The sequence below is a fragment of the Alligator sinensis genome, unplaced genomic scaffold (genome assembly GCF_000455745.1).
Source record: "Alligator sinensis unplaced genomic scaffold, ASM45574v1 scaffold72_1, whole genome shotgun sequence".
Taxonomy (NCBI): domain Eukaryota; kingdom Metazoa; phylum Chordata; order Crocodylia; family Alligatoridae; genus Alligator; species Alligator sinensis.
The window spans coordinates 894,135-906,786 of NW_005842547.1; the positions used below are offsets into that span (position 1 = coordinate 894,135).

The 12,652-nt window shown below is 42.7% G+C and overlaps 1 protein-coding gene across 1 annotated transcript in view; it reads left to right on the forward strand.

Annotated features, from left to right (window-relative positions):
* LOC102386534 (CUB and sushi domain-containing protein 1) overlaps positions 1 to 12,652 on the forward strand; it is a 796,348-nt gene that overhangs the window by 631,029 nt on the left and 152,667 nt on the right. The window contains exons 30-32 of the mRNA XM_006032113.1: positions 7,686 to 7,889; positions 8,866 to 8,990; positions 9,597 to 9,693. Of these exons, the coding sequence (XP_006032175.1) occupies positions 7,686 to 7,889; positions 8,866 to 8,990; positions 9,597 to 9,693 (426 nt within the window). The remainder of the gene's footprint in view (positions 1 to 7,685; positions 7,890 to 8,865; positions 8,991 to 9,596; positions 9,694 to 12,652) is intronic.

Genomic DNA, 12,652 nt, shown 5'->3' on the forward strand with positions numbered 1-12,652 from the left:
CCCTGACTTTTCCCTTGCTATCTGTGGCCCTACCCTTTCAGTTCAGTTTCTGAGAGAGGGACTTTTATCTCTTGAGAAGGGGAAGTGCAGTCCCAAGTTCCAAAACAGATGACTTTTCTGGAAAAAAAGGCATTTATTATGGCAAATGTCCAAAGAGTTAAATACTTCCTCTGTCCCCCAATCCAACCCATGCAGTTGTGAGCATCCTAAATTTAGATCAGCTATACTTTCTCCAGTCTGAACAGCTCTGGAGTGCCCAAGTTGCTCACTTTTCTCTGCAGGCTTTCTCAGCTTCCAAGCCAACATTCTTTTTTCAAGCTGCTGTGTCCATTGGGATGCTTATTTCAGTCCACTTCCCTTAACCCCCCTGGGTATTTCTTCCAATATCATCACATTAAAGTGTCAAAAAGGCTATTCAGTTTTCTGTTGATGCTAGGGGTCTATCATGTAGGCAGCTCTGGGACCTAGGAGGAACCATATTAACTCTTGCCCCAATCACAAACTAGTCAGGGAATCTGAGGCATGCAACATTATTACAACATGAATGTGCTTAAAACAGAAATATTGAAATAAAACCCACAGTCCATCACAGTGGATCTTAATTTTTTTTCTGAGCTCTCTGTGATTAGGAGCCTAGTAGTTAGTATTTATAATAGACCCAAGTCTCACCAATAAGGTGACAACTATGTAATATTGTGGATGTACCACAGGATGTAATATGTGCAATAGATATAGCTACAGCTTTATGAATAGACTGAAGACAGCCAGAGGAGGATCCACAGAACAGGGCTTTTTACTGTGGAGATAATCCTAGAGAAACAAAATGCAAGGGAAGATCTGCACTAATGAGGAAGAGCCCCTCTCACTGCAGAAGAGACCTGTCCTGAAGCAGTACTGAATTAGGATGAAGTGTCTGCAGACTCTTACATTTAAAAGTGATGCCAAGGATGCAATTATAAGAAAAGGAACATCTCTTTTATTCTGCTTACAAATACCCTTGCATAACCAGGTTACGTAAATGTGATTATTGATTATATTTTGGTTTTACCCACTTGACCTACTCCTCTTCAGTTACTGACTGCATGGGGCTCTGTGGAGCTCAGGAGAATGCAAGAAATATTTCAACATCATGACCACTAAGGCAACTTTCCTAGTCACTGGGGAGAGCCACTTTCTTGGCACGGGGTTGTACCTTGACTGAGGTAAGGCATAGTCTCCCACGTAGATTCATAGACGTTAGGGCTGGAAGGGAACTTGAAGATCATCAAGTCCAGTCCCTTGTCCCAGGGGCAGGAAGTCAGCTAGGGTCAAAGGATCCCAGCAAGATAAGCATCCAAACATTTCTTAAATGAGTCCCTGCACCACTTCTGGAGGGAGTCTATTCCAGGCCTTAAGGGCTTGGACAGTAAAGAAGTTTTTCCTTATGTCCAGCCTAAAACAGTCATGGAGGAGTTTATGACCATTGGTCCTTGTTATCCCTTGGTGTGCTCTGGTGAACAGACATTCCCCCAGATCCTGATGCACACCCCTTACATACTTATAGACAGCTACCAGGTCATCCCTGAGCCTGCGCTTTTCCAGACTGAAGAGTCCCATGGCTCTCAGCCTCTCATTATAAGGCCTATTCTTTTGTCCTCTGATCATGCGCATGGCTCTCCTCTGGACTCTCTCAAGCTTCTTAACATTCTTCTTGAGTTGTGGGTTCCCAAATTTAATGCAGTACTCCAGCTGTGGCCTCACCAAGGCTGAATACAGAATATGGAAGATGACATCCTCAGATTTACTTGAGAAGCATCTATGGATGCAAGCCAGAGTTGTATTTGCTTTATCAGCTGCAACATCACACTGGTGGCTCATGTTCATCTTGTGGTCAGTCATGACCCCCAAGTCTTTTTCAGCCATGGTGCTAGCGAGCGTAGCACTGCTGAGCCTATAAGCATGCTGGGGGTTTTTTCCCCGAGGTGGAGTACCTTGCATTTTTCAGTATTGAACATCATCAGGTTTATATATCCACCCACTTACTAAGCTTATCTAAGTCAACCTACATCACTAGCCTATCCTCAGGTGTGGACACTATGCCCCAAAGGTACTCTCCATGCAAGGGTGCTGAGGGAATTGGTGGGGGTCATAGCGTGGCCCCTGGCATGGCTTTATGAGCACTCGTGGGGCTCTGGCCAGTTACCAGAGGATTGGAAAATGGCCAATGTGATCCCCATTTACAACAATGAGAGAAAGGAGGACCCAGGTAACTATAGGCCACTTAGTCTCACCTCGTCCTTGGAAAGACCTTTGAGAAAATTATCAAGGAGGACATCTGCAAGGGCCCAGCAGGGGAGGTAATGTTCAAGGGCAACCAACATGGGTTCATTGAGGGCAGATCCTGCCTGACTAATCTGGTTTCCTTTTATGATCAGGTCACAAAATCCCTGGACGAGAGTGTCGAAGTGGATTTCATCTTCCTGGACTTAAAAAAGGCCTTTGACACTGTTTCCAACCACATTCTCTTAAAAAAAAAACCTAGGTGACTGTGGCGTTGATGCCTACACAATCAGATGGGTGGCAAATTGGCTAGATAGTCTCACCCCGGGAGGGGGGATGGACGGGGGTCATTTTTGGCCTGGAGGGATGTGGGCAGTAGGGTCCCCCAGGGCTCTGTCCTGGGGCCTGTATTATTCAACATCTTTATCAGTGACTTGGAGGTGGGCATGGAAAGCACACTGTCCAAATTCGCTGATGACACCAAGATGTGGAACAAGGTGGGCACGTTGGAGAGGAGGGACAAAATCCAGCTAGATCTAGACAGGTTACAGAGGTAGGCAGATGAGAATAGGATGGAATTAATGCAGACAAGTGCAGGGTACTGTATCTAGGGAGAAGGAACCAGAAACACACCTATAGTCTGGGGAACACCCTTCTTGTCAACACAGTGGCAGAAAGAGATCTTGGAGTCACTGTTGACTCCAGGATGAACATGAGCTGCCAATGAGAGGAAGCGGTCAGTAAGGCTAACTGCACCTTGTTGTGCATCTACAGACGCATCATGAGCAGGTCCAGGGAAGTGATCCTTCCCTGGAAGTCAACTATGTGGTGTTGGAAGTCAACTATGTGGTGTTGGTCAGGCCACAGTTGAAGTACTGTATCCAGTTCTGGGCACCGCATTTCAAGAGGGATGTGGCTAGCATTGAGAGGGTCCAGAGGAGGGCCACTCGCATGGTCAAGGGGCAGCAGGTCAGGCCCTATGAAGAGAAGGGCCTGAATCTATTCAGCCTCCACAAAAGAAGGCTGAGAGGGGATCTGGTGGCCGTTTAAAAACTCATGAGCGGGGACCAGCGAAAATTGGGTGAGGCTCTGTTCCTGTGGGTACCACTGGGGGTTACTAGGAATAACGGCCATAAACTGTTAAAGAGAAGGTTCAGACTGGACATCAGGAGACATTACTTTACAGTTAGGGCTTGCAGGCTCTGGAATGGACTCCCAAGTAAGGTGGTGCTCTCTCCTACCTTGGGGATCTTCAGGAGGAGGCTGGACAGATATTTGGCTGGGGTTTTATGATCCCGGCACTGTTCCTGCCCAGGGCACGGTGTCGGACCTGGTCATCTGTTTAGGTCCCTTCTGACCCTAAGCACTATGAAACTATGAAAGTTTAGTGTCATCAGCAAACTTGGCCAGTGCACTTCTGACATCAATGTCCACATTGTTGATAATGATGTTAAAGAGAACTCATCCAAGGACAGCCTTGGGGGACACCAGTAGTCATGGAGCACCATAATGATTAGCTTCCATTGACTACTACTCTCTGGTTCCAACCTCAGAGCCAATTCCTCAGCCATTGGACTGTGGTGTAGCTGAGGCCACAGTTCTCCAATTTTTCCATGAGGAGATCATGGGACACCAGATCAAAGGCTTTTTTAAAGTCCAGATATATGATGTCAATCTCTTCTCCATTGTCCAGGTGATAGGTCACCTGGTCATAGAAGGAGATGAGATTGGTCAGGCAAGACCTACACTTTCTCTTTCAATAGGAAGATCTTGGCTATACATCTACTTTATGGACATGGGAGGCTCCTTCTTAGCTTGCTCCTGTGGCCATACGGCTGCAGGCAAGCAAAACTCAGGGGCATCTGAACCACAAGCCTCTGGGCTTGGGCCTTTATGTAAGATGCCCGCCAAAGGATTTGGAAGTATCTGAAGCCCCAGATGTGGGGGGAGGATGTTTTCTGATAGTAAGGCCATATGGTTCTTGAATGACTCATGGATTTGGAATTGATTTGGCTGATTTGGCTTGGGACACGATTTTTTTTTTTTAACTCAGTTGGGAATGCTCTGGCTATGCTGCTTAGCACTGATGACAAACAAAGGGAGGGGGTTGTATGTGTGCTTTGGTCTGGAGCTGTGGCAGGGTGTGTGCACATTGGGGGCTGGGGCTGTGTGTGCATGTGTATACATTTGTGTGTGTGCTGAGAGCTGGGAATGGGTGTCTTGCTGTTAGAGAGCCAGGCGAGCTAGACAGGCATGGAACAGGCTTGTCAGCTCCTAGCCATGTCGCTGGTTACCAGCTCTGTAGCAGCAGGTCAGATCTGTGTACCTTACAGAAGATTTAACCCTGAACATGCAGCTGCTTGCAGAGCATTTTAAATTTACACATGATTAACATTCCGTAAAGTCAGCACATGCTAATTGTAACATATGACCTTCTTGGTGCTTCTCCATAGACAGGACAGTTGCCTGCTACTGTGCAGACAAAATTATGTACAAAAGTGTAGTCTAACCGTAAATTACCAAAAAAATCATTGAAGAAGAACAGCCATTTCATCCTTAGTGTTTTCAGATAACTCACATTTGAGAAACAGAAGAAATTTGAAATATCTGTGTGCCAAAAAGTAACTGAGTGCTGTTACATTCCTGTTCAAATCAATGGCAAAATTCCCATTGACTTGACTGAGTCCAGGATTTTCACCCACAAAGTTCACTGAATGGCTGATTTGCTTACACTAGTTAAATAGCAGCTCTTTATTAACCCTCAAAATTTTGGAAACATAATTGTTATCTGCCAACATACTATATGATTGCAGTTCCAGTTTTAGTCTCTGCTGGACCATTACATGTCAGCAAAATCAGAATGGGTTTTTGAAGACAGTTTAGAGCTAAATATGATTTGTTAGGCTTTCAAGGCCATTCAATTTAGTGGGGCTAATGGAAACTTGCTGGGACCCTACCCATGATTGGGCAACACACATTGAGGGCTATAAGTTATACAGAAGGGACAGAGTAGGGAGGAAAGGGGCAGGGTTGCTCTCTATGTAAAGGAGCATTATACATCTACCCTAATCAAAATGGGATCAGAGGAGGAGAAAGTTGGTTAGGATACACGGAGGTTGAGGGGAAAAGGACTTGGTGGTGAGGATACAGAGGGAAGGTATCCCAGTATGAGGGAAAAGTACTGGGATGCCCCTCTATGCAACATTGGTCAGACTGAAGTTGGACTACTGCTTCCAGTTTTGGTGCCGTACTTCAAGAAGGATGTTGATAGACTCGAGAGGGTCCGGAAGAGAGCCACTCATATAGTTAGGGGCTTACAGGAGAAGCCCTATGAGGAGAAACTGAGGGACTCGGACCTCTTCAGCCTCCGCAAAGGAAGGCTGAGAGTTGATCATGTGGCCACCTACAAATTAATTAGGGGGATGCAGCAAGGGATCGGAGATGCTCTGTTCACCAGGGCACCTCTTGGGGTAACAAGGAACAATGGTCACAAACTGACAGAGAGCAGATTTAGACTAGATATCAGGAAAAACTTCTTCACAGTGAGGGTGGCTAAAATTTGGAATGGGCTTCCAAGGGAGGTGGTGCTCTCCCCTACCTTGGGGGTCTTTAAGAGAAGGCTGGATAGGCATCTGCCTGGGGTCATCTGGCCCCAGCACTCTTTCCTGCCTATGCAGGGGGTCAGAATCGATGATCTTTTGAGGTCCCTTCCAACCCTAGCATATATGAATCTATGACTCTATAAGGCTGAGAATTTAAACCTTGTGCTGATATATATCCTAGTGATTCAAAATAAAATATGTTTACTGTGACTTTCTAAGCTGAAAATGAAAAGGGAACATATTAAAGATTATTTTTTCAGCAAGTTAAAAAAAAAACACTACACATTTTTATTGCAGTCAGGTTGCATATCTCAAAAGCTTCTTCAGGAAAGGTTTTTTTTCCTTATACATTATATATGTTGCTTACATTTAACTATAAAAATATTATTCTGAATATATAGTAAGGCAAATTGACAGGGGTTGCAGTTACAAGTGCACTTTGCTGCAGAGTAGACTAATTAGCTCCTCCATAAACCATCACCGTCTACACATACACTGATATTAGGGTGCAGTAAACTAATTAACTCTGTCATAGAATAGTACTGTCAAGGACAGTACGGTCTTACAGCGGAGTAATTTACTGTGCTGAAACACATATGTAGAAGCTGACCGGGGCATATATTGGTCCTGGTTAGCCCAGCCAGTCAGGGGCCTGCTCTGCCCAGGCTGAAACTGTTGCTGTAGATGTAGATGTAGATGCTGTGTAGATGCTGTGCCCAGGAGCAGTTGCAGTAATTGCATATGTAGATGAACCCACAATATACTAAAATGATTCTTCAAGTATAATGTACTCTATATGAACAAATATATGTACTCTAATATACTTTATATGAACAAAGTCAGTGCTTTATTAAACATGTTTTATATTTTGCACGTGGGCTGTTTTTAGTGTTGTATGTGTGACAGAAAAACAAATATGAAACACATGCAGAAAAGCTGTCAGTATTGTGGCTTAATAAGGTTAGAACAACCAGAGAAGTCACCAGGATGCTGACTTCAGGGGAGAAGAGACAGAAAAAAACCCCACAGCTGCTGCTGGAGTCGCACAACTGTATGAGTGGCACAGTGGCAAACAGAATTTGCCACTGTCCCTGTGGCTAGTAGCTGCCCTGGGTGCCTGGCCATGTTGTTACACCACTTAAGGGAACAGAAGGAGGATGGAGCAGTTGGGAGTGGAAAAGTGAAGCCTTTGGCTACTTCTATAGGCCAGAAATACATTATTAACAGGAAGGAAAAAAATGGTTAGAAATTCTGATTCTCTGGCATGTCTCCAGGTCATGATGTCTCCTGGGGGTATTCCAGATGTAGGAGAGCTGACATACCACTCCCTGGTCAGAGTTTGGCCCAGATCAGCACTAATAACTTCTGCTGTTTTAAAAATATTTTTTTGATGTTGTATGTGCACATGCATATAACCCTCAAAGGAAATTGGTAGCCTTGGAGACAATAAAGGATCCTATCATGTTTTTTCCTTATAATTATTTTTACAAAATTCTCTTATTTTAGCAATGACAGTTTTTGTTACATAAAAATATCAACTAATTGTAAGATCACTTTTATAAAAGTCAGCTACAACTAGTGTACTAGTAAGGCAGGTGGTGAAGAAGGTACCATATACCATTCCAAATTCCCAGAAAATGTGAATTCAAGAAGGCACATGGGCAAGATGCTTTTAAGTGCTTTGTGATACCAGGAGTTATAACATGTTCTGTGGAGTTAGATTTCATATGGTAAATGCCAGTATATGTTTTTAGTAATTTGTTTTTTTTCCTCAGATAATAAACAGCTTTTTGGGTAATGGTGTCTTTTTTTCTGTTCATGCAGCTGTTCCACGTACCAGTGATACACAATGCAGCTCTGTTCCAGAGCCTAGATATGGGAGGAGAATTGGCTCTGAGTTTTCAGCAGGCTCTGTTGTTCGATTTGAATGTAGCCCTGGGTATCTGCTGCAAGGCTCTAAAGCTATCCAGTGCCAGTCTGTGCCTAATGCTTTAGCTCAGTGGAATGACACAGTCCCAAGCTGTGTAGGTAAGCAATTATCTTGGGTCATCTGTTGAGGTACCGGAGTCTTCAAACCAGAAATCATGACTTGTTTCAGAAAATAATATTTAATACATAGATACACTCTCCATTGATTAATACCAGTCATGTCCAATTTAAAAGAGTAATTTGTCATATCAAAAGTAATTGAGTAGCAGCTGGTTGGTAGGCAGTATGCTCTTTCATAGATTAGATTAACAAGTGCAATGCATGTTTTCTTGAATATTATTAACTACATGACTCCCTTAAAGTTATAAATATAGGATGGAACATCATTCTGTGAAAACTGACAAAATGCCAATTTGTTGTGCCATTTTTGTGGTACCCTTTTACCAGACGTATACTGATAGATAGATTGACAGATAGATAGACAGACAGACAGATGTAAGCAGTAGTAATGTACAATGCATACCAATACCATCATTAGCTTTAGTCAATTTGCTTCCTTTTGTAAAAGCCTCTGGTGGAATAATGCTTAGTACTTTGGACTTAGTCGTGAATATTAAAGCATTCTTTTCTTTCCCCTGGATTTCTGCATAAATTCATTGATATCCATGGTAGTTATGTGTCTGTCTGAAGAAGAAAATAAACTCTAAAGTATTTAAATTATAATTATCTGTAATAGTCTAAGTACAGTTGATTTCAGTGACTCATTTTTTGGGGAGTCTTTTCCTGGAACCTAAGGAAAAGCTGGACTGTATAGTAACAATATCATCTAATGCACTGCAGTGTCTTTTAGCAGCTGAAAGGAATATTAGAGGTTCTGTAGATTTAGGTGTCCTGATTACATTTTATTCAATTGAAATCTTTTATTCCAGAGTGCAGACCATCACTTAAAGCTAATGCATTTCCAACAGAAAAGGAGAGTTATGAACATTAGATCTATCTGCATTGCTAGTGTTAATTTTCTGTTCACTGAAGTGCTTTTGACAGTGTCATAATTTCTACTAACATTGTCTTTCAGTGCCATGCAGCGGAAATTTTACTGAACGGAGGGGCACTATCTTATCACCAGGTTACCCTGAACCCTATGGTAACAGCTTGAATTGTGTGTGGAAAATCATAGTGACTGAGGGATCAGGTATTCAGGCAAGTCCATATTCTGCCAAACATAGATGCTTCATAAATGCTTCATAGCACAGTGGTTTTGTTTTTTTTGTTTTCTAGACAAATTAGAAAAGAATAATCACATATTTTGCCCCATTATTTTAAAAATCGCTTTCTAATCTCTTTTTTGCTCACTGTTGATCAGGGAAAAAAGGGTGCCATGACTTCCGGCTTTCTCTTTTAACTGAGTAGAATAGTAAGTAAAAGTAGATCCTAGCCCTGCAGTCTACTATGTTCTCTTTTACTGTTGCATTCATGTCTCTGAGGTACAATAAGGAACAAAGGTCTAAATTTCCTTTATTCTGCACTTTTTTTGTACCTTGTATTTTACCCATATAAGATGCATACAAAAGTCTTCCATTCTGATCTGGTAATACTTTTATACTCATTCGGCATGACTGTTGATAATTTTAAAAATAGAAGGCAGTAGAGAATCAGGTGTATTTTCTTTAATTTTTTGTTTTTCTTTCTTTGTGCCTAATTTTGTAGGATTTGTTTCTTCTTTTTTTGTTTCTTTAGTTTGTATACATTTAACTTTTGGTTAACCCCCACCCTGCCCAAAACTCAGTCAGTGATGCTGTTTTACAGATCCAGGTCATCAGTTTTGCCACAGAACATAACTGGGACTCTCTTGAAATCTATGATGGTGGGGATATGACAGCACCACGACTTGGGAGTTTTTCAGGTAAGTGTATGCTCTAACTGAAATAAACTAGCTCTCTTAATGGTAGCCAGAATATGGATACCGCAGATAGGAAAGCTTCAATGATTTTATAAGCTACTTTCTAGTCTTCAGTTAGATATATGAACTGATATAACTTTTTTTTTCCATGTAATTACACTGAGAGAGCTTTTCAAAGGCCCACATGATTCTTATACATTATTTTGCATGAAAATAAGTGGGATTTAAGTGCCTGACAGTAGCTTTGAAAAATCTTCCCCTTTGTCAATTGTAATTTGTAAATTATGTAAATATGCTTCATTAACATGAAGTGGGGCTTACCCTTGGGCATTATGCTTTAGGTACTTGCACTTAAATTTGCCCTTGTTGGCCTCACACTTTTAGGAAGAAGATTAAGTCACTTGGTATTCATATAAGCTCAGTACACCCAGAAAGCAGAACAAACTGGGAAACTAAAGATACAACAAACCATGTAATTTGTTGTGTCAAATTACATTTCACAGTACATTAGACATCTCTGGCTACACTCCCCTTTCATAAAATATATATTTTTTAATTAAAGGAATGTGTTATTTAAACCCTACAAATATGAATCCAACCTTACAGAGGATGGTTCACTTAATTTTATCTCAGACTTACATATTCTGAGTGAGTCCAGGCTTAATTCTATGGCATAGCAAGAGCATTCCAGGGCTAGGGGGTAAATTTGCTGAAGGGAAACTCCAACAAAGTGGGGTGAAAGGCTTTCCTTAGCTCCCACACAGTGGATGTGGGGAATAGAAAAGACAGGTAAGGGTCACTTGCAAGATATTCAGAGAGCACTGAGGAAAGAAATTATCTTGACTATTCAAAGGGCAACTCTTGATTGAAGATATCTTTGTGTGGGCAAGAAATAAAGTTGAATTCATGAGATCTGCAAAGGTTGTTCAGCTTAAAGGAAGAAGGTTGGGAGATTAGGCTTTGACTTAATTGATCAATTTATATTATTGAGCCAGATCATGGCAGGAAAATGTAGCTACAGTTACCAACAGTGGTAGCTATTTCATCACGGAAAAGTGAGGAAGCTGAGAAAGACTTAGAATCAGGATCTGCAGCTTTTATTAGGGATGTTGTCATGTATCATTTTTAATTAGTCATTTTCCAAACATGCATTATGCTTAATGCTTGGAAAGGCTATTAAAGATACTTTTTAGAAGTTTCTCATTTGTTTTCAATGAGAATGTTCCATAAAAAAGGAAATTTGATGATTAAACAAAGCTATTGTCCCCAGAACTAGCTTTCTCCTGGAAAATAGCCTGGCTTCACAGATTACAATCAGAAAGACAAAAATCATGATCCCAGAAATTGTGGGCAAGACCTGTACTGGGATGGGATGATTGAAAAGGTTTTAGAAATGCTTCTTACCCCAAACATTGCTTCTTACCCCAAACAGTTTTACCAGAAAGGCTTTAGATACTATAAAAGGTGTCCACTCCAATTATCTCCCTCCTAAAAATGAATCTTTTGGTCCTTAGGGGTTTCCACCCTTTTCTTTTTAAATGTTCCAGCTCAGTATAGATCAAAGGTGTAGATTAAAGTGGTTGCAATCTCCTCCCCTGAGAGATGGATCCACCTCCTATCCCCTTCTAGCTTCCGAAGGTCCCACAGACAGTCATAAAATGACATCTCTTCCTATAGGGATCCATGTAGAGCAGGGGTGGGCAAAATGGCCAAACCAGCCAGCAGCTGGACACCATTTCCTAGCAGCCCCTGCACATGTTGCTGTGGCAGGTTTCCATGGAGACCTCAATAGCAGTGGCACTGTGCAAGTATGGGGCCAGGATTTCTATGGAGACCGGCTGTAGTAATGCTGGCAGGGTGCACAGCTGGGTGGGGAGCTGCACCAGGGCTGGGGCTGCGTTATTGCAGTGGTGACAGTGTGGTCTGGAGCTGGAGCAGAGCCATGGTCCGCTGCCTACATGCCCCTGCCATGGATGTGTGGACAGCAGATTGCAGAGAGAGAGATGGTAGAGAACTATCTCCTAAAATTCATATTGAACGGAATGGATTTCAGGTTTCTGCTTAAAGTATAATGATATTAGAGAGTGGAGATAGATGAGAAGGGTACTGCCATAGAGGAGGCCAAAACTGGGTTTGAGGTGCAGTTAACTACAGAATTAAGACACATCCTCAAAAGCCAGGTGAAGAGGGCTATATATATAGGTATATAGGTATTGATATTCATCAATATGAATGTTAGGAGATGGTTCTCTTGCAGTTTATTATGCCTGGCTTAGCATCTCTAAATTTAAATCAGTGGCAACAACTTCCTTTCAAGGAGGATGGCAGTATTACCCAGTGACAAAACAGCTTTCAGTAAGCAAGGTATTATTTAATTAGAACAAAAGTACTGTATTTACTCAATTCTAAGATGAGGGTTTCCCCCCTATTTAACATGAGTGGAAAGTCCCTTGTCTTAGAATCAAGTACAAGTGCTGGGGGAAAGGGGCAGACAGGCAGCTCCAAACCCTGTCCCTGCCAACCCCTGACTCCAACCCCTGTCTCTGCCTAGGGTATGGGCCATAGCTGCAGCTGCTGCCTCTCCCCCCACACTTCTGTACCCCACCATCTAATCCCTGGAGTTTCTCCTCCCCCATGTAGACTCTGCTCTCCCACATGCCCCTCTACTTCCCCCTCATATTCTTGTTATGCATTGCAGGCTTCATACATGTGGCAGCCTGGGACACTGAGTATGGTCCTAACACAGCCCCATACTGGTGGCATGCATCCTGCATGATTGCAATGGGTTAGGGCCAGGCTTGGGCTATGCTCAGTGCTCCAGGCTAGAATGGGGCTGGAGCCTGCTCCATGGAACAGGGGCTGGTGGGGAAAAGGGAGCAAAACCTGGGGAGGATTGGGGGAGCAGAAGCTGGGGATGAAGGAGGGACCTGGGGCTATGGGGAGGCAGGCAGGAAGTAGGGGG